The following is a 26,458-nucleotide window of genomic DNA, read 5'->3' as shown; positions in this document are numbered from 1 at the left end:
CCCTATAACTATGCAGTACTATTCAACTCTGTCATTGAAGCAAGCTCAAAGGTGTTAACTTTTCATGTGAAAAACTAAAACCTATGAAACTGTTTCAAAGACTTATGGGTCCCAAAAAAAAATCTTTGGTTTAGAATGTGGCTGATTGGTGTGCAACTTGGAGCACTGGAAGAGCAGGAAGAAAGCGAGCAATTAATAGGCATCTGCAATGTGAAGACTGGAGCCTGAGATGGCATTCAGCGTAAAGGACTTTTCTTTAGAAGTGAGAAAGGCTAAATTTTGCTGGAAACAGAAGCAGAGGATGGCTGGTTACAACAGCTATTTTAGGGCTTGTCAGATCTCATGCTTCAGATGACAGGTGCTGCAAATCACAAGAGCGGTACTAAGAAAGTCAGAGTTGTCTTGTTTCCAAATTCTAAACCAACTCCCTCTGTGAGGAGAGGAGTGCTTCAGTTTAATTAACTGTACACTTGAGGCATAATCATTGCAGGATTTTAGATCAGTATTTGCAATGCAGTAGTAGTGTCAAATAGTAATTCCTATTAAACTAGAACAGTCTCCATATTGAGGGATCTAAACCAGAGTCAGATCTGTGGTATTCTGACCAAAGGTAGCTGGGGGAGAAAGCTCAGCAGAGAAGGACTTGAGAACTAAATCAGTAGTTCTCAATACTAGACTTGTCTAGCAAACCTGTTTGTCTCCTGTCTAGAGTCTGCTGATCCTCTTTTTATACAGTTTGCTCTTAGGAAGCAGCAAACAAACAAAGAAGTGCTGAAAGCTTGTGAAATATGTGACTGAAACTGAGATGAAGTTTTCCCATCTTTCTAGTTTGAAGTTAATATGCATAAAAAGAGTAACATTCCTCAGTCCTATAAAGACTGTTATCTATGCATGTCTAAACACTACATTTCACAGACAAATTCAATGCCGAAAAATATTTTATTTAAAAAAAAACCCTCTTTCTCCTTTATTGGTGTGCTGAGGTACCCAAATAATGACGCCAGAGTTAACAGACTGTACCAAGTATTTGTGGTGGGTAAGCTGTATAGTAAAAAGGGGCCCCTTCTGTATCCCAGTTGTACAGACTCTTTCCTCTTATCCCAGCTTGTGGGCACTTTCTGATAAGCCAGTCTTCCATCAATCAAGAAAACATAGGTTTTGTTTTCTGAACATGTCAAAGTTCCAGACGGTTAGATTATTAAGAGGTCCAGAAGAGTTCCAGTTCTGTCAGAGGTTTGATGGTAATTTGGCAATAGCTCGGCCTTGAATCAGTTCTTTCTTCCTTCTCTTCTCCTATCCTTGATTTGGAAAAGGAATGTACCTCTGTTTCCTAGAATTTCAGGCATAGAGACTTTCCTGTTCGTACCACATCATGCAATGCAAGTGGAAAGCAGCGTTCACCAAAGTTGTTTGCATGCAGGAGATAGATCTGTGTGTTCCCGTCTTCTGAAGTGGACGGGCCTCAAGCCTGCTGTCACCAATTCAGAGGAAGTAAAGATAACTTTTATTTAAAAAAAAAAAAGAAAAAAAAAGTAGCTAAGCAATCTGGCAGCGCTTGTGTTTTTTCCACTCACTTCCTTTGATATACATTGATTTAGTGCTGACTTCCTTTTCCTGCCCAGTGATGGTGGCCTTTTCACAATAGCGTCTGGGCCGATGCCAGCGGGACTTGGGCTCCCTTTGGCCAGCCGTGGCATTGGATCGGAAAGAGTGAAAGTGTGCTCCCGTGACTCCGTGCAGCCCCAAAGCACGCTCTCTTGTTTATCTCCACGCCAGTTGGCTCGTAATGTCACGTGAGCGCGCAGAGCTGCTTGGAAAATCAGGTGGTACCTCTAAGCAATAGGTTATCTCTTTTGCGTGTAATTCACTCTCTCCATGCACTCAAAGCCATGCTGGCATTGATTTTTTTTTAACTCTGCTGTCCTCTGAAAGGTGTGTGCACTAGTTTTCAGTTCACATCTGCCAGTATTTGCCTGCACTCTTTATTACTTCTGTAGAAAATATTTTCCTTGGGAGAGTATTTGCTGATCTTTACCCATCTTTCACAGCACCTGAATACACACAGTTAATTAAAGACAGCATTATGAAGAGCACAGCTTGAGACCTGATCTTAAAATGCTGTCTCTGACTTCATGGGTGACCTCGAGTGGGCTGACTAGACCACAGTGTTTCTTGGAGCTTGCAGTGTGTCTTGGTGGGACCTGCAGGTGGTTAGGTCACTGCAAAAAAGGATTTGGGATCTTCCTGTTTCCGAAGTATCTTCTTTGAGAGCTGCAAGGAAGGGGAGAAGTTTCTCTCTGTTGATAGCACAACAGAAACTCTGTAGGTAATGCTGTTAAGAGATGAGTAAAATGTTTTTCTCATCCTCTGCTCCCTAGATGTGCTCTCTGTCCATCTAGCTATGTCATCTAATTAACAGGAATTGCAGAAGTGGCCTCCATGTGTTTTCACCCAAATTGGTCATACAGTTGCATTTTTCACACAGTAAACCAGAAATTCGGGGGTTATTTACAAAGGTAACAACACTCCCAAGTGCTACTGCAATGGCTCAGTGTCGGTATAATTAGCTCACCTGATGATGACTAGCAGTGCTAGTGCTGTCATTTGGGGTAAATGATACTAGTTTAAGAAGGAAACTTATAATCAAGACAGAAGATTGGTTGTCCTGGCAAGTTTTTTCTTTAGTGGAGATTAGCAGAGAAGTGAAGTTCCTGCCCAAAAGCCCAATTCCTGGAGTCCTCTGCTTTTCCTGAGATACAGAAGTTACGCTTAGAAGGTTGAACAGGAGAGGTTAGAAATAAGTGGCTGCTCTGTTAAGAGTCTCACCAAAAATCTTGTAGCATCTAAATCAACAATATAGTTACTTGTGGAATGATTTACTTTTTCAACCTCCTGGTTCCATTTCTGTCCAGACTGTGAGGTTCACTCGAGTTGCTGTGATCGTTGAGGTCTGGTGTTAGATGTGAATATTTGTATTTTGTGTACAGGTTTGTGCTGTCTCATTTCAGTAAACATAAATACCAAGAATGTCCTCCTTTCTGGCCCAGGTTCCCAGAGCACAGGCCGAAGTTCACCACCTCCTGGGTACGTTCCAGAGAGGCAACAGCGCATTGCTCGGCAGGGTTCCTACACCAGCATAAATAGTGAAGGCGAATTCATCCCGGAAACCAGTGAACAGTGTGTAAGTATAAGCAGTAGTGTGAAAAAAAGTAAGTCCGCCTGTTAAGGAACTCACTGCTGCTCTCCAGGCCCTCTTTTTCATTCCAAAGTATTATAACTTTGGTTGTATTAGCGCCTGTAAGTGCTGCTTTGTTCCTTGAAATTACCCTTCTTGCTTGTGTGTAACTGTGTAAGTTCAAAGTCTTTGTTGGACTGCCAGAAGTAGTTACCACCTTGCTGGGCATTGTCTCTCCAGCTCTGACTGAGCAGTTTTGGTGTGGGTTACATCTGTACGCTCAGGTTTCCCATTAGCAGCTCCATGTGACCTTCTTGCTTATGAAACTGCACTCTCCATTCAAAAAAGTAGGAAGTAAGGCCAGAGGGCGACGTGCAGGTGGAGGCAGCAATGCCCAGCACCAGCAGAGACTCTGCTCCTGATCCCAAGCCAGTTGGGATCAAAATACCACATGAGGCTGAGTTAAACTTTCATTTTCACAGCAGAGCCCCTCACCACCTCAAGCAATGTCTCAAAGTTGGTACATCCTTAACAATTTCTGTGGCAGATAAAGGAAAAATGAATATTCTGAATAGCTTTAGCCTCTCTTCTTCATTTGGATGTCCTCCAAGCAATCAGTAGTGGACTCTCATCCTTTTGCAAAGCCACTTTCAGGCATTAGACTGAACTGAAACTACACACTGGAACAGATTGCCCAGGGAAATTGTGGCTGCCCCATCCCCGGAGGTGTTCAAGGCCAGGTTGGATGGGTCTTGGGCAGCCTGATCCAGTGGGAGGTGTCCCTGAACCGTGACAGGGGTGTGGGACTGGCTGGGCTTCCAACCCAGACCATTCTGTGGTTCTATAAACTGATGTTGCTCTGTGTTTTCTTCTGTGTTGCAGATGCTGGACCCTTTAAGCAGTGCTGAAAACTCGGTGTCAGGAAGCTGTCAATCCTTGGACAGGTCAGCAGACAGGTATAAATGTACAATCTGGTAGGAACTTAAGCGCTCAAATTGAAATGCCAGTTGTACTTATGCAAAAGAGTGTTTTCCATTTCATAGCTTTTATTTGAGAGTAATAGGAACTTACTTCCTACCTGTATCCCAATGTATTTCTTGGAGAGAGTTAACTGTGTGTTAAGGCTGTTTTATTTTCTGGCAAAACCATACATCAACAAATGGGTACTTCAGTAGCTCTAAGTTATAAATTCAGAGTTCTAAAGCATGCTGTCTATTTGCAGTCAGACAACATCTGGCTGCAGGGTATTTAAATATTTTAGACAAGGCTCTACTTGTTCATTTAAAAAAAAAAGAACAACAACCTATTCTAAAACCTCTTCTACAGAAATAGATCATTACACTGGATTCCTGTATCCTGCAGGATATAATATTAATTCCAAAGGTAAATGTGGAGCCCTTCTTTTGATGAAGAGTTTGTCGTAGTCTGATGCTCTAGATCTTTTTCTACCCTTTCTTTGCTGTTGGTGTTGCATGAGGTGTTCGTGGGCATCCGTAGGTCCTATTGACTTGAACAGCAACTGTGGCTTCCCAGCACCTGTAATGTTTGGCTTCCTTGTGTTTTTAAGATTCTTCCAAGCTGATTCCTGTAGGTAGCGTGTGCTTTTATGCCAGGCATTTGAGGTTTGGTTTTGTACCCATTTAATTCCTCTAGTTCATGGAATTAGAAGGAAGCACTTAGTTAACCTGTGTGTATGCCTGCATTCATTTATTTGGGGATGGAGACGTTGCTAAGTGGTTACCTGTCCTTCTTTCCCCTTTGCCTGCCCTAAGTTGAAGGTGGGCAAACAAAAAAGCCTTCCTAGTTACTCCTTGTAGGAGTAGGCGTCATCTGGGGAAGCTGTTGCCTTTTGTGTAGTAGAAAAGGAATCTCATTTGGAAGTCTGAACGCTGCATCAGACTCAGTCCGATTATACTGGTTAACTGAAAAAAAGTGCAATTAAAATGGCTTTGGCACAAAGGGGAGTTTGTGTAAATCTCTTAAGAGATGTTAAAGGCCTTCTGCCAAATGAGAGACTGTACGGCTTGACTGAGGAGCGCTGCTTATGGAGGAGAAGCACAAGGGATCAGCAATAAAGCATCGTTTGTGTTTATGCTCATCTGCTGCTGGTAGAGGGGAAAGCGCACAGAAGCATTCGTGAAAGGAACTCTTACCCCCCAGGGTAAACCTCCTGGGACAGTGATCCCCCTTCTCTGCTGCCCTGTGAGCAACGTGCTGCAAGCTGAACCCTGTTCTGCTCTTCCTCTTGGCCTTGATGTTAACCTTCTGCTTCAGATAACTGAAAGAAATACTGGATCTCAAACGAGAAGCTGCTAAATAAATGGCACAAACTGATCAGAAAGGATGACTGCCCACCCTGGGAAAAGGTGTGGTTAACTGGGGCTTAGCCTGACTTCGGCTTTGCAGATGTAGCATGGAATTATTACAGATTTGAGAGTCACCATCACTGATGTGCAAATACATGAGCTTGTATTAAAAGTCCTCGTAGCTCCAGTAGATAGCAAAACTTATTCTTGCCTTCTTTCTTTACTAGTCCTTCTTTTCGGAAGTCACGGATGTCAAGGGCACAAAGCTTTCCTGATAATAGACAAGAGTTCTCAGGTATGTCAGTGTCCAGTGTAAAGATCATTTGATCCAGACATTTTCTACTGTCTGCTGGCTACCCTCCATGCTTGCTGGGGTTGTATAAATAGAAGAACTGGGGATATGTTGACAGAAAAGCTATGAAGTTATTTATTACTCGCCTCTTCCTAAAAAAACTGCTGTTACAGGAAAATTTCATCATTATACTTCTTGAAGGAGCCTTACTTCTCTCTTTGCATCTCCTTCCAGACCGCGAGAATCAGATCTATGACAAAGCGGGGAAAGGTGGGACTTATCCTCGGCGCTACAACGTCTCCATGCAGCACAAAGACTACAACGATGGTGAGTTGTTTTCAAACCTTTGATTCCAGGCTTGAAAAAGAAGGTGCAGCAAGGGCAATCTCCAGGGGTGAGTGTAACTCCTAATTGAAGAGCCTAGAAGTGCCCTGGTCCTTGCAGTTAGTGCTGGGGTTAACGCTGCTGTGCATGTTGCCACGTTTTCATAGCACCCCATGGTGGCTGTTCACAATTCTTTGTTAGGTTTGCCCTTTCTGGGGGTGTCCAGGCTGATCAGTGACTGTGAGGTTTGAGCAGTGGACGTGGTTATTTGCCATGGTCATATATTGTGGATTCCTCCCTCAGGGATTCATTACGCTTTGCTAATTGACGATTCAAGACTTGCTTCTGGGTCTTTTCAATATACCAATGACTTCAAGAGTCACATCTCTGCTCGTCAGATGGCTTTATGCAAATTAATTTCTCAAAGCTTTATAAGAAGTGCAAGTTATCCTAACCTTCGCTTATGGTTTTTATTTGCTAGTCCAGGCACGTTATTTAGAAAGTCATCCTGTCTGTGCAGTTAGTTGTTAATGAGCCTCACAGGGTATGTGGGAGCCCATAAACCAAATTTTTGCCTTGGAAGGCAAGTTTAGATCCTGCAGTGCTACACTGAGACGGTTACAAAGTGTTCTCTCCCTTCTGCTTTGGGAATGATCCAAAGCCTTACTGAGCTCCAGCAGCATCAGCCCTGAGCTGTTACATTTTTGCATCTTGTCTGTTTGGCACTAGATTCTACTCCATGGGAACAGACCAGAACACATTTCTTCTCTCCTTTCTCTTCATTGCTCAACCTACAGTCATTACCTTCCACTTGTAAGCATGTTGGTTTAAAATTTCACTTTTTTTCCTCCAGGCCGGAGGACATTTCCCCGGATACGGCGTCACCAAGGGAATCTTTTCACCTTGGTTCCTTCAAGTCGTTCCTTAAGCACCAACGGAGAAAACCTGGGCCTGGCGTTGCAGTACCTGGACCCCCGGGGGCGGCTGCGGAGTGCTGACAGCGAAAATGCCCTTGGTGTGCAGGAGAGGAACATTCCCACCAAATGTAAGCAGTCAGCACCCTGGTGGTAATGGGAGAAAGGCCTCCTGAGGTTCTGGGCAAGAAAGGCTTTTAGAGGTGAACTCCAGACCCAGTATGTTACCAGAGCTGGATGTTAACAAGCTATTCAATACCAGATAATTACATGGCTGTGGTTTGAGATCAGTCTGTCTCACCTGTAAGACAGCTCCTCTTTTTCTTCTAAGAATATGTATAGAATCACAGAATGGTTTCAGTTGGAAAAGACCTCTAAAATCATCAAGTCCAACCACTGATCCAGCCCTGCTAAGTCTGTCACCAGACCATGTCCCCAAGTACAATATCTACTTGTCTTTTAACCCCTCCAGGGACAGTGACTGAACCACCTCCATGGACAACCCGTTTCAGTGCTTGACAATGCTTTCAGTAAAGAAATTCCTCCCTATATCCAACCTAAATCTCCCCTGGTGCCTCTTATGGTCATTTGCCCTTGTCCTGTCAGTGGCTACCAGGGAGAAGAGACCAACCCCCACCTCGCTGCAACCTCCTTTCAGGCCATTGTAGAGAGCGATGAAGTCTCCCCTCAGCCTCCTTTTCTGCAGACTAAACAACCCCAGCTCCCTCAGGCATTCCTCGTAAGGCTTGTGCTCTAAATCCTTCACCAGCCTTATTGCCCTTTTCTGGACATGTTCCAGCATCTAAATGTCCTTCTTGTAGTGAGACGCACAAAACTGAACCCAGGGTTCGAGATGCAGCCTCACCATCACTGAGTACAGGGGAAGGATCACTTCCTTAGACCTGCTGGCCACATTATTCCTGATGCAAGCCAGGATGCCTTTGCCTTCTTGGCTGCTTGGGCTACTGCTGGCTCATGTTCAGCCAGCGATCAGTCAATACCCTCAGGTCCTTCTCCTCCAGGCAGTTCTCCAGCCACTCCTCTCCGAGCCTGTGGCATTGTGTGGGGTTGTTGTGGCCCAAGCGCGGGACCTGGTAGTCGTCTTTCCTTTAGAAAGCATCGGAAGTGCAACTAAGAAGTGAAAAAAGCTGCAAGTTGATTGGATCTAGATGATATACAGGGTTCTTAAAGCAGTCAGACAAGCTTGTTTGTCTTCTTGGTATGTTTGTGTTTGTCATCAGGCTTGTGGGTTACAGTTATTTTACTAGGTAAGGTCTGTATTTATTTTATTTGCTCCTCAGCAGAAAGATTTACTTCCATATTATTAGCATCCTGGCATTGTTTTTTGGGCAAACTTTATATATAAAAAAAGAAATGGAGTGTAAATCATTACTGATGAACTTCAGTTATCCCATACAGTAATTTAAGGAGCAGAATGAAGACTTTAATGCGGCAGAGTAAGCAACGCACTAAAACACCAACTGGCACTAAATCTGATTAAATTAGACATAGCAAAGCTGGTCTCTCAGCTCTTCTGTATTTTCACACTGTCCAGATGGCTGGTTCCTGTCTTTGTTTTTAGAGTTTCTTGTTAAAAACGCTATAATTGGATGTATTGCACTGCACAAATCTGGTACTATTGTGTTCAAAGTCAGAGCTAAAGCACTGGTCTTTGAGTAATATGTTTTGGTATTGAGTGCAGTCTGGAAAACTGGACTCGGGTGTTTATCTCTGGGTCAGGAGACTGCTGCTTCTGCCATGGACTTGCCAGTGCAGTAGAACAATGAGAACTCTTAATTCCCTGCTGCCGTAGCCTGCTGGGGTACTGGAGGTGGCTGCTTCAGCTGGTTCTCGTGTATATTTTGGTTGGAGTCTGATTGTTCAACAGGTAAAGAAGATTCTTGCGCTGTGCTCACGCTATGACCCCAACCTTATCGGTTTCTAGTAGGGAATTATGACTTCTAATTTTTCTGCTGTAGAAATAGCCTTGCAGTGAAGTCCTTCCTGCAGGAGAAGGAACCCCAAACTAATCAATGGTTGGCAAAGAACTTGGAATGAATGTCCTTCGCGTTGTCCCAGAAGCTTAACAGTCATTCCCAGCTGGGTGGGATTGATTTAGCAAGGGTGGTTCAGCTCTTCTTCATCTGGTGCATGTAGTAACTAAGAATTGGAAGATGCTGTTTCATTGCTGCCTCATCTTGTGAGACAAGGATGTAGAATCCACACTGCTGATGAAATGAAATTTTATCAACCTCTTTGAATAACTTGTCAAATTAACTATGCAAAATGTTTCGCAGTCCCATGTTAGTGGGATGCCAGTCAGCAGGTCCCGAGAGTCTGAACGGCTGGGTCCTGTTCAGAGTTCTGGCACTAACTCTCTTCTCCTGGAAGAGTGCCTTGTGTCTTCTTCGTCAACTGCAAAGTATCTGTTTTGATCCCCGTATGATGGAGATGGATCTTTGAAAAGATCACCGTATCTTTAAACAGTATACTGAAAAGAGGAATTATTACTGTTCTTTTCTAGCACCGAGCGCTCCAATAAACTGGCGACGAGGAAAACTGCTGGGTCAGGGTGCCTTTGGTCGTGTGTATTTGTGCTATGATGTGGACACGGGCAGAGAGCTTGCAGCAAAGCAGGTCCAGTTTGACCCAGAGAGTCCTGAAACAAGCAAGGTAATTCTCTTTGCAGCTTCTCAAATTCACTATGCAGACTTTGAGATCTTGTAAAGTGCGTATGTCTGTCTGTCCTGAAAAGTTAGTATCTTATTTAGTTTGTATTAGGGTTTCGGATCATGTGGAGAGGAGTAAGAGTCACTTAAAAATTACTTTTCCCTATTATTAACTTCAGCCTGAAACTAAAATCTATTTTCTGGCTTCATTTTTGGCTCTCCCTTCTCAGCTTTTTGGTTTGTTGCCAGGTTCCTTGGGGAATACTAGACTGCCCTGTGTTCCTGGTTAGACATGGATGTGAATGAAACTAAAAAAAAAAAGAGGAGAACTTTTTTCTTATTACCTTTTTTCACACTTGCAAAACCCACTTTTTGGACTTATCTGGTAGGTCCTGTATCGGGTATTATAATTACCAGTTTCGGCTTCTGAATTCTTCCTGTCCTCCCAAAAAACTCAACCGTTGTACGTCAGTTAATCAAGAATGGTAATGTGACAACGTGTTAGGAATAGCGGAGATGGAAAGGGACACCTTGAAATTATTGGTTAACATCCTCTGGGCAGGGAGTTGTGTGCTATGTTCTTTGTTAGTGTTTTAACAATGTACCGGTTTCCCAATACTTTGTGCTGGAATAACTGATCCACAAAGATTTAACTATTCTGATTTTAGATGAGGTATTGGTGCCAAGATAAGGCCTAACTTGGTACGTTCTAAGTTATACCATGTCTCTGTTGAACATCAGACAGTAACTCTGAGCCAAGGAAGAAAAGGCTGGAATACATTTTGAAGGCACTGAAACTCCAAACCTTAAACTGTCACTTGGCCAAGAAGCAACTTCCTCTGGTTCCATGTGTCTCGGCAGCAGCCAGGTCCTTGCTCTTGAAGAGCTGCTTCCTCTCCCAAAGCAAGAGAAGGGAACCTGGCACCTTTGAGTGGCAGGAGTAGAGAAAGTTGAGACTAATCTTGGGTAAACCATCATTTTTCCATAAATGCTTGTTCTCTGGTACCTTTGATGTTCAGCCTGTTCATTCCCTGGCTTCAGCAAGAACCTGATACTTTTCCTGGGCAACAAACATCTCTGATTCAGTCGGAATTTGTTGGATAGCGTTTTTGCCTTTGCACTATGAAACCCTGTTGTCTGTAGCAGAAATAAGGCAGAGAATCATTTTCATGTGCATAGCTGCAGATTCTTTGAAGTAAATAAGAGAGGAAGCCCTTCCTAAGGTTGATTCAAGTAAAATCATCAGTGTAAATCAGAACAGGACTGGGTAACAAAAGAAGTCAACCTCTCTAACAAGTTGAGGTTCCTACAGAAAGGTTCCTAGCAATCCTGTAACTGTGTATTCAGAGCTTTTCATAGTCAAAACGCTCACTGCCTCACCTTAGTGGTGAGAGGCGAGTTATATCACATTTCAATCAACTTGGTTAAAGCCGTTCAGCTGGCGGAATCAAGAAACAAAGCTTTTCTGGTACTAAATCCTAATACAGTGATACCTTTTTTTCCTAACAATCAAAGCTTCTGCACCAGTATTTACCTGCTTATTATGCAGTAAGAATTAGTATGGAGTATTAGTGATGTTTGCCTTTCCCAAGAGGCAGGTGAGCCAATGCCAGGGGTGAGACATCTTCGGCATAGTAGTGGTTTCACCCTTCCAGTGACATGGACAGATTTATTAGGATGGAGTATTTCCTGGGGCTGGAACCTTATTTTCTCCTTCAACCTCCATAGGAAGTGAGTGCCCTGGAGTGTGAAATTCAGCTGCTGAAGAATCTCCAGCACGAACGGATTGTTCAGTATTACGGCTGCTTACGGGATCGAGCAGAGAAGACCTTGACCATCTTCATGGAGTACATGCCAGGGGTAAGAGCTGGCACGAGCAGCAAAGGGGCAGATCATACAGTGAGACAAGTGGTTTTGTTAGTTGGCTCTTGAGCTGTTGTGATTACCCCAACAATGTAATCTACTTTATGCCCTCTGAGGTGTGCCCCTTTTTTATATTGGCTTTATAGCCACCACTTTCTTTTTCTTTATGCCCAAACCACCTCTTTGGGGTTTTTCTTAGTAGCTTGTAATTGAAATATATTCTCTTCATTAGTCACTAACACCAGTTCTTTCCTTAAGACTAAATTTGTTCTAACAGATTACTTTAGAGGACTTGGGCCAACTCATAAATCAGGCTGACTGAATTAGCAGAGCCATGTAGTAAAACAAATCAGCCTAAAACTGACTCTGCGGGACTTTTGACCTGGACCAATCTGCAGAACTATTCCGTTGCTTATCTTCATAAGCAGTTGTACCATCACAGCTCAGAGATGGGGGAGGCAGAGAGAACCTCCTTAGGCTATTTTTGCCGTAAAGCATGTCTTTGCTTTTCTTAAAAGGGGCTTAATAGGGAAAGATGATCTGAGAGCCTCACAAAAAGGCTTTAGAAGAGGCCAGAATTCATTACTGTGCTGGCTGGGTGTATAACACAGTCACAGCTCGTGGGAATTCAGCACAGACCACAAGGTTTGTGGTTTGTCATTTCTTTACCAATCTGTTCTGCTTGGTTTTGGTGCAGGGGTCAGTAAAAGATCAGCTGAAGGCGTATGGTGCTCTCACGGAAAACGTAACTCGGAAATACACGCGTCAGATTCTCGAGGGAGTCTCGTACCTTCACAGCAACATGATTGTGCACAGGGACATAAAGGGTAAGATCAGCTGGTGCTTTATGTATAGGCCACGTGCTACAGGAACTCAGAAAAAGAAACTCAGTGTTGAGAATCCAGTATCCTGGCTGGGGCTTCTGAACATTGAACTTAATTATCTCTTTTTGGTCTTCCATCCCTGTGCAGGCCTTAGAGAAGGTTGTATTCTAGGCTGGGTAAGGGAAGCTGGGATGTTGTCTCTACAGGACTTAAACGCGTGGCAGCAAGGAAGCCTGGAAGTCTATAATTCTTAGAAGCACTCCTCTGTAACTCCTCTTTCTCTCACATCCTGGCAAAATGAGGCCAAGTTGCCACCTGGCTTCCACTGCCCGCCCAAGACACTCTTATTTCCCTGTGGATTGCCTTTCCTCTCTGCTTGGTCAAAGTGCCATTTCTCAGCTGGTAGGTGTACCAGTTGCCATAAGAGCTCCATGCCTGCTCCATGTAGAGCCTCTGGGATTAGTCCTTAATCTTTTTCCCAATATAACTCCATGGAGCCAGCCAGTCTCCTTAAGAGTTAATGTCAACAGACGTGGCAGGCATCACAGACTTTTCTGTGCTCTAGAGGGACCGGGAAGGTTGCTCACTGCAGGAAAAACATCCTCTTGTTCCTGCCTATAAATCTTCATTGCATCCCTTCTAGGCTGGCAAGGGGAAATGAGCTGCTGATTCTTGAATAACACCTTGTGTACTGCTCAAATGGTGCTTTTTCTTTACCAAATGATTTCTTACCTGGTGGGTTATTCACTGGTTTGCACCCATCTGAGCCAAACTGCTAACTTGCCTCCGCGATGACGGATGGGCAAACTGGTTATTCTGAATTCAGTAGTTCCAGTGGGGAAGTGAGTTGATAAAGCTGTCTCCCAGCTCAAGTGTGTTTGATTTGAGGGCCAAAGGATTTCACACAGGTGTGTACCAGATCATGGGAAGGGTTCTTGATCATATTTTGGATGAAGAATTGGCTTTGGTACCTGAGCCTTAGCTTGTGTCCACGTACAAAGTAAGCTCTTAAGTTTGCTTTTTTCCCTGGTGCTTCATGTTCAGAAACTCTGTCCAAGTAAAGTGGAGAAAGTCTTGTTTATTGTAGGCATTCAAAGAGGTTTAATTAGCTACATCTGTTACTCAGCTGACCAAAAAAATAATGGTTATGCTCACCAAAGCAGCATCCCGATAAAATCCTTTTCCACACAGCTCTGTGCTATCCAAGCCATTGGCCTGGGGGCCCTGCATAGGCTGGCTGAGCTGTTTACAGGCGGTGTAACAATGATGGTGCTGACTCAGCTCTCCTTTCCCTTCCCCCTTCACTTCCTTGTGTTTTCCCCTGAAGTTTTTCCCATTTGCAGCCATTAGCAATTGGCTTGTCTACAGCGTGAAATAAAGAAATGATGTTTAGCAGGTCACCTGAGGCTTAATGGGGGGAAGAGCCATACCATGAGCATGGGTATTTCTGGCTTGGAGAGCAGCTCCATAGGCTACGGATCCAACAGCTGCATTGCATGAAAACAGCTGTCTCAATTCTTTGGTTTTTGTCCAGGAGCCAATATTCTTCGTGACTCTGCTGGGAATGTGAAGCTTGGGGACTTTGGGGCCAGCAAACGGCTGCAGACAATCTGTATGTCTGGAACAGGCATCCGCTCTGTCACTGGCACACCATATTGGATGAGCCCGGAGGTGATCAGCGGAGAAGGCTATGGAAGAAAAGCAGACGTATGGTGAGGCTTTAACTTTCTGTCCGTACATTATTTTCCAGTTTTTCTGGAGCACAATAAGACCTATCCATTCTGTCATCCATATATCCAAAATAAGCTTGAAGTTTGAGGTGAACTCAAGGCATGACCTGCTGCTTGCTTTGTAATGTCAACACACAACTGCTCGTTTAGTTTTTCAGGAACAATTTCCACTCATTCCTCCCTCAAACTGATGGCTGATTGTCTGTTTTCTGACTTTTTCTGGTGTGAGGTTTCCATCCTTTTAATATTCCGTAGAAGAGGGAGTGAAGGTTGTTTAGGGAGCGTCCAAATGAGAGGTATGCTTATAACACCGTGGAAATGAAAGGGATAGTATTCAATTATGTTGACAAAGCTTTAAAGGAAAGATGCTCAAACCTGGAATAACACGAAAGATCCAGGTCAGATCAGAGGTGATCTGAAGTATGCATGAATGGAAACTGTAGCCATGCTATTATTGGCATAGCCAAGAAACAGCCTTTATTGGAAGGAAAAAGCAAAATGGTCTCGTGTCAAAACATTAGTTTTGGAGGCCTTAAAAAGGTGAAATTATAAAATTAATCTAAATGACAGCAACCAAAGGTGTGTTTGTGTCTCTGCAGTAGAGCAAAGGCCTACACTGGTTCCAGTAGGAGCAGTGAGCGGAAATATAGCTGAAATTTGTCTCATATACAACGAGTTAAGTTCTGCAGAGTCTCCCACTTGGGATGCTTGAGGAGAGAATGGAGAGCGTGCCCTTCCCCTGGGTTGATGCAGTTGTGGATTTCCTCTTGGTGCTGACATCGGCCCATTCCCCTCAAAGAGTTGCTACAGTTGGCTGGATTCCCGTTCCTACAATCCAAATCATTATTTAGCAGAGGGGGGACAGAATTTTCCAGTGCAGCGTTAGTCCCAGGGTGGATGCATATGGCCGAGAGGCTCAAACACGTAACAAATCCAGCCACCTGGCTTTCCGCCACTGCTGCAGGCCCCTCTCCAGTTTTCTTTTTCCTAAATAGCAGAATATGTGAGCTATTTGTTATTGCTGGAGTGACTTGACATGAAAAACATTCCTGCTGTTTGCTGAATATCTTAAAGAAACCGGATCTGCTTAAACGGTATAAATCAGTCTAAACAATAATATATCCCTGCTTGCTCTTGAGCAAACCCCCGGCACTTCAGCACACATGGTTTGCATTTTCTGTACTCTCTTCTAGTAAGTCTTAAATGGCTGGAAACCAGTGTAGAATTTTCACGTTGGATTTTAAACTTCGTCAAGAAGTCATTTCTTGCATATTCACTGGATTTAATCCCTTTCCTTCCTTGTCTTGGCAGTGGATGCAAGTCTGCCTCTGAAAATGTCTTTGCTTTGCTTTTCACTTCAAAAGAGGGTTTAGTTTAAAGGTAGAAAAGGCAGTTTTGCCTTTCTAATGGAACAGCGTGATCAAAACACAGGACTGGATATTAGAAGTTCACTAACTGCTTTTCCTTAATCTGTGGCCTGGAGGAAGCAATTAATCCTTTTTGAACAACACCCAATCACTGCAGAACTACAGAAACCCTGTGAAAGTATTAGTGTCACGTTTGCTTCAGAAAGGTGGCTCAGCCGTGTCCGTCCCCGTGATCACGTTCCTGCCTTGAAGCAGTCTGCAGAACCCCATCACCTTCCCTGGGAGTTCTGTCTTAACATCATGATCCATCTGCCCTGCCGGCTTTTTATCTTGCTGCCTTCTCAATTTCTAGCTGTTAAGGCTTTAATTATTTTTTAACCGTCTGCTATACTTGACTTCTAATGAAGTGAAGATATTAGGGGATTTTTTCCCCTGTGGGTGTTTTGGAGGCTGTGCACTGAGAAGGAATTTTGCCAAAATGGCTTTTTTAGGTCAACCAGCTCTGATTCACCAGACCTTGATTAAAAAGCATGTTTTTACCTTGCAGCACAGCAAGTGCTTTTGCGATGTAGCAGTACCAGAAGCACCTGAAATACCAGTGAGGTCAAACGGCTCCTTCAGCGACCTGTTGTCCCCTGTTGTTAATGCAAATGTTTACCGAGAGCAGAACTTGAGCAAAGGAGAGCTGGACAGATGGCACTGCTCTGTTCTCGGTGCAGCGAGAAACACGGTAGAAACCAGCCTCTGTGTCTCAGCGCTTTGCTGCTAGCCCGACAGTCAGAAAAGCAGCGACATTGGCATGTCCGGCTCCGAGTCTGTGCACATACGGGCCTTGCTGAGCACAAAGCCATTTTATAGTTCTTTTACAGAGCTGAGCTGTACCTTGACGTTGGCTGCTTGGAAATTCTCTCTCAACACTGTGCATGACTGTCTGCGGCAGTTCTCACTTCTTTTTTTATCTCTCTGTTTTTCCAGGAGTCTCGGTTGTACCGTTGTGGAAATGCTGACAGAGAAACCGCCCTGGGCAGAGTACGAAGCCATGGCTGCCATTTTCAAAATCGCCACCCAACCAACCAACCCCCAGCTCCCCTCTCACATATCAGAACATTGCCGGGACTTTCTAAAGCAGATCTTTGTGGAAGCCAGGCACAGACCTTCTGCTGAAGAGCTGCTCAGACATCACTTTGCACAGCTCCAGTACTGAATTACCTCCCTTGCTAGCAGCTCCTGCTGGGCTCTCCGTGCCCCGTCTGGTCTAGTTGCAACTGCCCGTTGTGGTGCTGCATCTTCAAAATGCCAACTCAGCCGTCCTAGTCCTTTGGGGAAATGATGCCAAGGAACCTAGGGTCTGCTCTTGTGCCTGATACCTTAGTTTGCTGGACTAATGTTTATTCCACCGACAGCTGTCCAAACAGAGCTACATTTTTGCCCTAATTACCTTGATGTGAAATTGCAGCTGGCTGCATGTGTTCTGCAGGCCCAGGAATGGGAATGGAAGTATCTTACTGGTTGGACATAGAAGAAATCTGAACCAAAGTGAGAACTGCAAGAGCTACTACACCTTTCAGAACAGAAACGTGCCACAGCCATCCAAACCAGCTCTCTACGTGTGGGTCACTGTTTTCCAGACTGCTAGGGCTTTAGAGGCATCTGTAGTACATGAATCCAGCAAAAAGCCATGTGTCATTGAGCATGTGCTCGCTCTATAATGATATATTTTTCTTCTTAAGTATTCAGCATCTGAAGGTGTTCAGAAAATATTGATTCAAAAGTATGTGAATAGTGTTATTTTATAATGAAACCCTGGATTTGGGGGTAGGGGTGAGGGAGGTCTTTCTTGCTAAATGTCAGGATAATCAGAAAAGTTTCGGCAGAATGCAATCACTCGAGAGCCTGAGATAAGGGCTCTTCCACTGATGTGAGAAAATCCAGAGCTTGATTTCCAAGGCTTGGTCTGTCCTAGCATTGAGACAGTGCTGGTTAGCGTCCTTATTGCCAACAAATCCGTGCCTCTGCTTCGTCTCCCTGGGACTGCTGGGTCTGAGCAAACCCCTTCTGGGAGGGAATTCTGCGGAACAGCTTTCTGTTGCACCTGTCTTTTTGGCTGGTAGCTTTTTACCGTCCATCAAACCAAAGAGAGTTTTATCTGGTGCCCAGGAGTTTACTTTGGGAAAAGCTTATGCTTTTCTTTGAGGACCTTTTCCTAATGGAAAATTGAGGGTTTTGTGGGGAGAATTTGCTGGACACAAGTTTTACTTGTGTGTGGTGAGTTAGAATCAAGCTCAGCCTTTCAGTGTTTTGTTTTACAGCTGTGCGATTGTTCATTTAAGGTTTCCATAAAATATTAGGGCCCTGTTTAAATCAGCTTTAGTACAAGTTGAGTCAAACCAAACCAGAGAGGATGTTTGTGATGCCATCATATTCCTAAACTTAACCAGAGACCCCATACAGGTACCAGCCAAAGGTTTCCGAGTGATTCCGCCTTTGAAAGCTACCACATCTCCAAGAACTGAGTTTCTGGTGGCTTACTGGCTTCCAGTACAGTATGTTGACTGGGACACTAACAGTTCTCGTTTCACTCCTAAAAGAGCCACAGTTTTTAAGTGCTGGGGATTCATGGAGTAATTATAAATTAACTGTGTGAAATGAAACAAAGGAAAGCAGCTGTTTTATTAGGTAAAATATTGCTTTGTAGAGCTACTTAGAGGGTGTTCTGCTCTTGCGTTGGAGACCTGCTAAGGATGCACGTACCTCCACGCTTCCTCTCCAAAGTAAACTTGAAAATTGCTTTCATAATGTGTTACAATTAAGTTTTTTAATGAATGCTAATAGCAGGATAAGGCAAGTTTTAATGAAACCTCGCTCCTTGAACACACGATAAATACCATGTTGAATTAAAAGAGGGAAAAAAAGCACCCTTAAAAAACCCAAAAAAAACTAAAGCCCTGAAAGGGTTCAACAATCTGAAGTGGTTTTTCTTTGCCAAATTCAGAGCAATGTTCAATCAGTGAAAGCAAACTCATGTTGGCTTTACTTCCAGGCTCTCCTGCACTGCTACAAGGATGCACTGTTTAGGTTGGAGGCACTTAGGGGAATACCTGTTAAGAAAGCCCTTGTTCTGTAATTTATTTAATTGAGAGCACTTCTATTGATCTTTTCTAAGCTTGGAACTTTGACTCCAAATTATCAAGACACGTGGCCTGATTTTTGGCCTGCACTTCACTGTCGCTTGCACCGAAGGGAAGCGAGGGCATGACGCCTCTGCTCTGTTTTAGGGAGTGTTTCACACCACGTTGCTGTGGTGTAAACGGCTGCATGTGCTGCAGAGGAGTGTGAAATCATTCCTGTCCTCTCGAGCACAGAAGTAGGGTGGTCTGCACTCCCGTGGGACCTGGGAGCACTCTTCAAACCTTGCACCTAGCACCTAACTATGCCAAAGATTGGAATCTTTTATTCGTCACGCTTTACCCTGGAAATGTAGAGCAGCAATGGAGAGAGCGGTGATCCCGTGTGCACAGGTTTCTGTCTGCCCTTGGCATACCCTCACTAAATTGAGACCTTCTTCCGTGGCCTTTCCTTGCTAACTCCCACATCTTTCAGGAGAATAGGGCATGAGGAAACGGTGTCACTTTTAATGTTTCAAAGCAACTACATCCTCAGGATCTGTTGTGGCTTTTACCTCATATGTGTCATAGAAGGCTGTTCCAGAGCAGAGCAAAGAGCATCGTGGACTGATGGGCTCAGTCCTTTCCCCACCAGAGCTTCTGGTCTTTCCCATCACCTATGCTGAAATGTGCCTACTCTGTGTATACGCTTGTATTCCAGTCTTTTAGTAATGAAAGTAAATAGGAATTGTACAGTGACAGAGAACACGGGGTGCCAGCTTGGATTTCTTGTATTCCAGTACCTGACCCAATGCCACCCGTTCGGCACAGGAACAAGCCAAAGCATTACTTGTATGTTTGGAGATGCACTTTTATGAATGTAGTTTATATCGCTCTTTTTTAGCTCTTTTTACATCATGTAAACAGTGATGCCTCATAGTTTGTTGTTGGTTTTTTTGTTTTTTTTTTTATTTATATCGTAAAAGATCATATTTGGTGATTTTTATATATATCGACTCGACTGTTACGGGGTAGGGGGGAGGATGGGAAATAAATTTGACGCCTTTATGAATTTAAAAAGGAAAAAAAAGCAGCTGGTTTTGCAGAGAATTTGCTGATGGTTTATAACGAGTTAGAGCCAAGGCAAAATGCGTTCTTTGTTTCCTCACAGCCCTCTTGATTTATGGAAAAGGAAGATCTGAATTCCTAAGTCCACTGCTGTGTTGGGACTGACACTTATACTGCAGTCTCTAATACAGCCCTGGCAGTAAAAAAAGTTTCAAGTGGACACAAATATAATTACACCTCTAACCTGAGTTATATTTGGGTTCTTTATCCTGGCAGAATTGGGGGGGGGGGGAAAAAACTGGGAATAAACTCATCTAGGGGAGAACGAAAGAGGAGCCCCAGGCTAACAATAAGCTATTGTGTCCATTCCAAATGTCATGGTGTGTTCTCTGCTATTCCTTCCAGAGAGGGATATATAGTGAATAATTAGCATTGAGATCCTCGATGGAAGGAGCTGCAGAAATGGAGAATATTCTATTTGGAGAAAAATATCTTCTTAGGAGTCCTGTTATCCTGAAACAATTGAAACTGCGAGCAGGAAGATGCCTGAGATTCCCATTAAAGAGGAACTTGGGGCAATGGGAGATTTGACTGTCCCTGAGCCTGTTAGGAAACAAACTGTTGGCATTTTGGTCTCGGTGTGACGATTCTGTGCATTCCAGGTTATTTGCTTGTTCTCCGGTAAATTTGATCTTTGCCTGTTCTAGTGGCGATGGGTTGCAGCAGGTTGGATTTGTTTCTTTCATAACTTTGGAGTAGTATTCCAAAGGACTTGAAGATGCTTCAAACGGTTCCTGTTACCTTTAATTACCAAAACAAATTGACTGAGAGGGACATTGGTACCTGCTCAAGTGGTGTATGTTATTTCCAAGTGCCAGGAGAGCCAGGATAACCTGTAAAACCTCACTAAAATATAACCCTGCTGTGCGTGCTTGCTCTGATGGGCAAAAGCCAGATGCTTAGAGCTGTACAGTGGGGCTGAATGAGATCCCAGTGCCTGGTGCTGAGCTTAATAGCTGATGGCTGGAAAGGTTTGATGTATTTGAATACATACGGTCCTGGGGTTGTCACCTTTGCGCCTGCCCTTCGAGCTGGGAGTATTCAGGCTGTTCATTTGCTGAAGAAAATAGGTATCCTCTGTGGTTTTATGGTATTGGGGTATCGGTTTTTGAAATGCCAGCCTTGTTCAGGTGCAAATCTCACTGAGCAGCTCTGAATTTCCCAGTTAGAAAAGGTAGATGTGCCTCAGGGCATGCAGAAATGAAGAGAGGGACATTAATGTCCATCAATACCTGTCTGACGTAAACTGCAGAGTAGGGAGAAATGGCTTTAACCTGGATTGTGCAGAAGACCTTGAACCAGTAGTCTATATATACCGACCGGGGGCTTGCAGTGCAAAGCCAGGCCAATGTATCGTTTTATTTACAATAAAATTATCATTTATATGAAAGCCTCTTTTTTTGTGGTTGTTTGCAATACGGCGTCTCTTACTTCCTGTGTAAATGGTGCTGTAAGATAAATTAATAAGACAGTTAACTAGTTTGCCTTCTAACCAAGGATCTTAACTGAATTTTTTTCCTTTCAGGAATTTATTCAGGACAGGGGGAAGTGTCATGTTTGTGAAGTATTGCTGCTTGGATGAGGTAAGTGTGTCCCCTCTACAAGGCTTCCTCTGTGGAAGGTCACATTCATCCATTCTGTCTCTTCAAAGACAGACACTGCATGGCTCTGTCCCTCTTGTTATGTGTAAAAATACCAACATCTTCATTTCACCTTGCAGGAGAGTAGCTGGACTGGTTCACTGGCTCTTTGTGTGGAGATGGTCCTGATGGAGAGCAGGAGCTGAGGTTTGGATTTGGATTTAGCTTTACTCCAGGTCCTGGTCTGTGAATGTTCTTGATTCATCAAGGTCGATTGTCATTAGGTGAAGAAAAGGCAGTTGGTAACGAGACCAGGAAGAGGTGGTGGCTGTGATAATGTCTGATTCCCTGCAGTGTCTTACAGAAATCCCCCGGAATAGCTTGCTAAGGGCGAGACTCCAGCTCTAGCTTGTGAAGCTCAGGCTCCTTGAAAATATACTCTTTCTGAATCATAGAATAGTTTGGGTTGAAAGAGACCTTAAAGATCATCCAGTTCCAACCCCCTGCCATGGGCAGGGACATCCCACTGGCTCAGGCTGCCCAAGGCCCATCCAACCTGGCCTTGAACCCCTCCAGGGATGGGGCAGCCACCACTGCTCTGGGCAACCTGTTCCAGGGCCTCACCGCTCTCATGATGAAGAAATTCTTCTTAATGTCCAGTCTAAATCTCCCCTCTCCAGCTGATACCCATTGCCGCTTGTTCTTTCACCACAAGCCTTTGTGAACAGCCTCTCTCCAGCATTCTTGTAGCCTCTTCAGGTACTGGAAGGTCACTATAAGGTCTCCTCGGAGACTTCTCTTCTCCAGGCTGAACAACCCCAACTCTCTCAGCCTGTCCTCAGATGGGAGGTGCTCCAGCCCTTGGATCATGTTTGTGGACCCCTTCCTGTTCCAACAGCTCCATCTCGTTCTTAAGTTGAGGATTCCAGAACTGGACACAATCCTCCAGATGAGGTCTCCCAAGAGAGGAACAGAGGGGCAGAATTCTCTCCCTCGCCCTGCTGGCCACGCTTCTTGTGATGTAGCCCAGGACACGGTTGGCCTTCTGGGCTGCGAGCGCATATTGCCGGCACGTGTCAAGCTTCTCATCCCTCAGCACCCCAAAGCCCATCTTTACAGGGCTGTTCTCAATCACATCATTCCCCATCGTGTACTGAAAACTGGGATTGCCCTGACCCAAGTGCAGGACCTTGCACTTGGCCTTGTTGAACCTCATGAGGTTCTCCCAGCCCCACTTCTCCAGCCTGTTCAGGTCCCTCTGGATGACATCCCATCCTTCCAGCATGGCAACTACACCCCTCAGCTTGGTGTCACCTGCATACTTGCTGAAGGTGCCCTTGATCTCGCTGTCAATATCATTGATAAAGGTATTGAACAGCACCGGTCCCAGTATAGACCCCTGAGGGACACCACTTGTCACGGATCTCCATTTGGACTTTGAGCCATTGACCGCTACTCTCTGAATACGACCATCCAACCAGTTTCTTATCCAGCGAACAGTCCACCCATCAAATCCGTATCTCTCCAATTTAGAGAGAAGGGTGTTGTGGGGGACCATGTCAAAGGCTTTAAGAAGTCCAGATGGATCGCATCCGTTGGTTTACCCATGTCCACTGCTGCTGTTACCCCATCATAGAAAGCCACTAAGTTGGTCAGACAGGACTTGCCCCTGGTGAAGCCATGCTGGCTGCCATTAATACCTGGAAACAGCTAAAGGTTCCTGAATTGTTTATTCTTTGAAAGTGTCGTCTGGTCATTTTAGAAAGCAAAAATGTGGAGAGGTAAGGCCTCTGGACTTCAGACAAACGTCAGAGACCATGATCTCCCTTCCACAACTGAAGCCTCCCAGCAGAAGGGGAGGAAACTGAGTAGCCTTACGTTGGGATGGGATAAGCTTCACTGGCCCAGAGCAGGGCAAGAGAACGGCGAAGCACATTGCCAAATATTTTCAGCTGTATTTTTTTCCAGCATACTATCTTAGGAAAGGACAGAAATAGTGCCTCTATAAAATTCATCTATGCTACTTGCTGAAATGCTCATTTTTTCCTGGTACCGCTCTGTCTGTTTAGGCAGCTCCTGCTCCTCAGCGTCATAGTCTCATAAGCAGTGGTTTAGTAGCCACCACGGTCCCTGGAGATGCCGGCTTTCCCGGGCCCTGACCACAACCTTCCCTGTGATTGCCTTTTCCCAGGCCATGGTGGGGATAGTTGCTCTGTCAATTAAATACTGAAATATTTGTTCCTGTAAAATATGAACAAATAAGAATAAATGAGTTATGCTGATGCAATAGAAATTTCTGCACATGAAACGAGTACATGCGTGGTGCTGGAATGCTGTTCCAGAACAGATGAGAACCAGACAACTGAAGTTGTTCCAGAACAAGAATTGTTGTGTGGAACCAGAAATAACCACCTCCTGCTGCTTCCTGACACCCTCCTTGTCTGTCTTAGAACCATTACTTGAGGAGGTCCTTCCCAAAGCTGATGCCTTCATTCTCCTTCCCACTCAGTCTGTCCGTTTGCTTTATGAACATGATATCATAGAATAGTTTGGGTTGGAAGAAACCTTAAAGATCATTTAGTTCCAACCTCTCTGCCATGGGCAGGGACACCTCCCACTAAAGCAGGCAGCCCAAGGTCCCGGCCAACCTGGCACATCTTAGGTTCGGATGATGTGTCTTTTCTTCTGGACTACCCTCCCACGCACCACTCACAATATTAAGTAGGTCTATAGTAATTCTGGTTTCTATGAATACAAAGTGTGTGGTCCTGACTTGAATCTCCACCGTGTCCGTAGGTGGTGGTTGAACCAGAGCTGGGAGAGGGAAATGTCCAGAGGTTTGGGTTGAAGGTGGAAACAATCAGCCACAAAACACTGACAAAGCACGAAAGAAATGCAACTCAAAACTTCTACTGCCTTTTTTTATTGCTGGTAATTTGCGTTACGTGCGCATCGTGACTCAGGGGAAGGTGACTTAAGGTACTTTAGCTCTAAAATCCAGTGTTAAACAGTTCTGAAGCAAATATAATTTAAACCCCTTGAAGAGGCTGGCTGTGTTACACTGCTGTGGCTATTTCTATTAGAATAGTAACGTCTAAACTAGGAACAATTCTGGATTTAATATTGCTTGGGTGTGGGTGTATTGCATTATCTCCAGGAAATGCTGGCACGGTTGGCTGCCTTGTCACTTGTTCTTCTGGTGTTGATCTCTGCCTCGCGCTCTGTGCCTTGACCAAAACTAAACATCTGGATGGGATGGATGGATATGGATTCGGTCTGGGGTTTTTTTTTCTGCAAAATAGTTTTTTATTACAGGAATCTGTTGGCTTTGAATTTTCAGGGTCTGTAAAGTGTCCTCTCTTGAGCTGAAACACGGGCTGGAAATGGGAGCAAAAGTTAGTTGTGGGGGGTGTGATATGAATTAAGGTTATTTGTTGCCCCTCAGTCTTAATGTTTCTTCAGTGGCAAGATCAGAAGATTTGGAGGTTTCCAGTCGCAGTGGAGCCAGACTAGCTCTCATCATAAAATCAGACGGATTTTAGCTAAACATTAGGGACAAACAGACAGTGTTTGGGGCATGTGTTTAAAAATCTGTTACAAAAACCTTGCAGTCAGACTTGTTTTAAGCTGGTGTTAAGAAGCGCTGCTTCTTCTGCTGTGCCCTGGGAAAGTGTGCGGTGCATCACCTTTGAAATGTACCCGGTAGATAAGCTAAGCTCAAAGCATTGAAAACGCCCCACATGTGTCACCGCTAGGGTTTCCCCTCTGTGCAGAGCCTGGCGCGTTAATTAGGGAGGCAGGAGTTTGCCGTTCGCTGCTTTGTGTGCAGCAGCCGTTCTGTTGAACACGGCTCTATTGAACATCTCGCTCCCCAACATGAACCTGATGCTCATCAGATCCGCTTCCCTCCCCTGGACTGTGGAGCCTGGGGCAGGTTGCTGCAGCCTATTTTGGTCATGTATAGCCTAGTGCCTGCTCTCAAAACCAGAAAATGCTCATATAGCAGGCTGGAGAGCTCACACATTGTGTGCTTGCACACATAGAATCGTTTGGTTGGAAAAGACCTTTGAGATCATCGAGTCCAACCATCCCTGTCCACTACTAATCCATCCCTGAGCACCTCATCAACCTGTCTTTTAAACCTCTCCAAGGATGGGATCTCCACCACCTCCCTGGGCAGCCTCTGCCAGTGCCTGAGAACCCTTTAAGTGAAGACATTTTTCCTGATGTCCAACCTGCCCTGGGGCAGCCCTGAGGCCATTTCCTCTCGTCCTATTGCCCCGTCACCCGGGAGAAGAGACCAGCACCCACTTCACCCAACATCCACCCACACGCTCCCTCCGTTTGTGCCACACCACCGAGTTTGCTGTGCCCTATGAGAAGGGGTAGGAGGATAGCGAGGAGTGCGACTGTCTTAGAAAATCCCAAATTTCAGTTTTCAGGAGGGAAGGAGAGAAATGTCGTTAATCTTACTTAATGTTCTCTTTTTAACTGAAAGCCCAATATCTAAAAACTAAGGTTTTGCTCCCTCTTCTACCCCAAAATCATTTGCTATCGTTAACGATGCTTTGCATGGGTTTGCCCTGCTGTGCAGAAAGAGAGCAGCCTGCCGAGGTGACGGAATGGGAAGCGAGACCAGCGAGGAACGGGAAGCAAAACCGAGGAGCCTGCTTTCATTTTCTAAGGCAGCCTTGGGAAGGAAGGGGCCACAACCCCACAGCATCACAAGACCCTCGCGGCAGAGCAGCCACCGCTGGGTTTCTGGTTTACAATACTGAATGCTGCCGGGCTGCTCGGGAAGTGGCTTTTGTCATGGTTGAAGTCTGTGTGTTGGGGTGAGGAGGAGTCAGCAGCACCTGCAGACACTTAAAGGACTTGCTTGAAGCCTTGCCGAGATCTCTGTACGCAGCCCCTGCTGTGCTGGCGCTGTGAATCCCCCGGCGGTCCCAACCGAGAAGAGAGGAAAACCTTCTCTTTAAAAATCCCTCAACTAAAAAGGAGAAACGGTTTGTCCACCAGGAGAGCCATCAGGCTCCTGGGGCCATCGAGCGCATCTCTTCCCTGAGATCAGGTGTGAGTGATCAGAAAGAAATTCTTCACAGAAAGAGTCATGGGGCACTGGAACAGCTGCCCAGGGAGGGGGTCGAGTCGCCTTCCCTGGAGGTGTTCAAGGAACGGGTGG

General features: G+C 44.8%; 1 protein-coding gene across 2 annotated transcripts in view; it reads left to right on the top strand.

The window, feature by feature from the left end:
• Positions 1 to 21,086, top strand: part of MAP3K3 (mitogen-activated protein kinase kinase kinase 3) — a 43,999-nt gene extending 22,913 nt beyond the window's left edge. The window contains exons 8-17 of one of the 2 annotated variants that reach the window (XM_054088104.1): positions 3,048 to 3,181; positions 4,058 to 4,119; positions 5,709 to 5,776; positions 6,008 to 6,100; positions 6,951 to 7,142; positions 9,536 to 9,684; positions 11,409 to 11,540; positions 12,241 to 12,370; positions 13,902 to 14,079; positions 16,440 to 21,086. In XM_054088104.1, the coding sequence (XP_053944079.1) occupies positions 3,048 to 3,181; positions 4,058 to 4,119; positions 5,709 to 5,776; positions 6,008 to 6,100; positions 6,951 to 7,142; positions 9,536 to 9,684; positions 11,409 to 11,540; positions 12,241 to 12,370; positions 13,902 to 14,079; positions 16,440 to 16,668 (1,367 nt within the window). In that variant the 3' untranslated portion in view covers positions 16,669 to 21,086. Of the gene's footprint in view, positions 1 to 3,047; positions 3,182 to 4,057; positions 4,132 to 5,708; positions 5,777 to 6,007; positions 6,101 to 6,950; positions 7,143 to 9,535; positions 9,685 to 11,408; positions 11,541 to 12,240; positions 12,371 to 13,901; positions 14,080 to 16,439 lie in introns of both variants that reach the window. The other variant, XM_054088103.1, reaches the window with a different exon arrangement.
• Positions 21,087 to 26,458: the final 5,372 nt, after the last annotated feature.

This window comes from Cuculus canorus, chromosome 25, assembly GCF_017976375.1.
Source record: "Cuculus canorus isolate bCucCan1 chromosome 25, bCucCan1.pri, whole genome shotgun sequence".
Taxonomy (NCBI): domain Eukaryota; kingdom Metazoa; phylum Chordata; class Aves; order Cuculiformes; family Cuculidae; genus Cuculus; species Cuculus canorus.
Note: the sequence above shows the minus strand (reverse complement) of the source record. Positions and strands in the feature narration are given on the sequence as shown.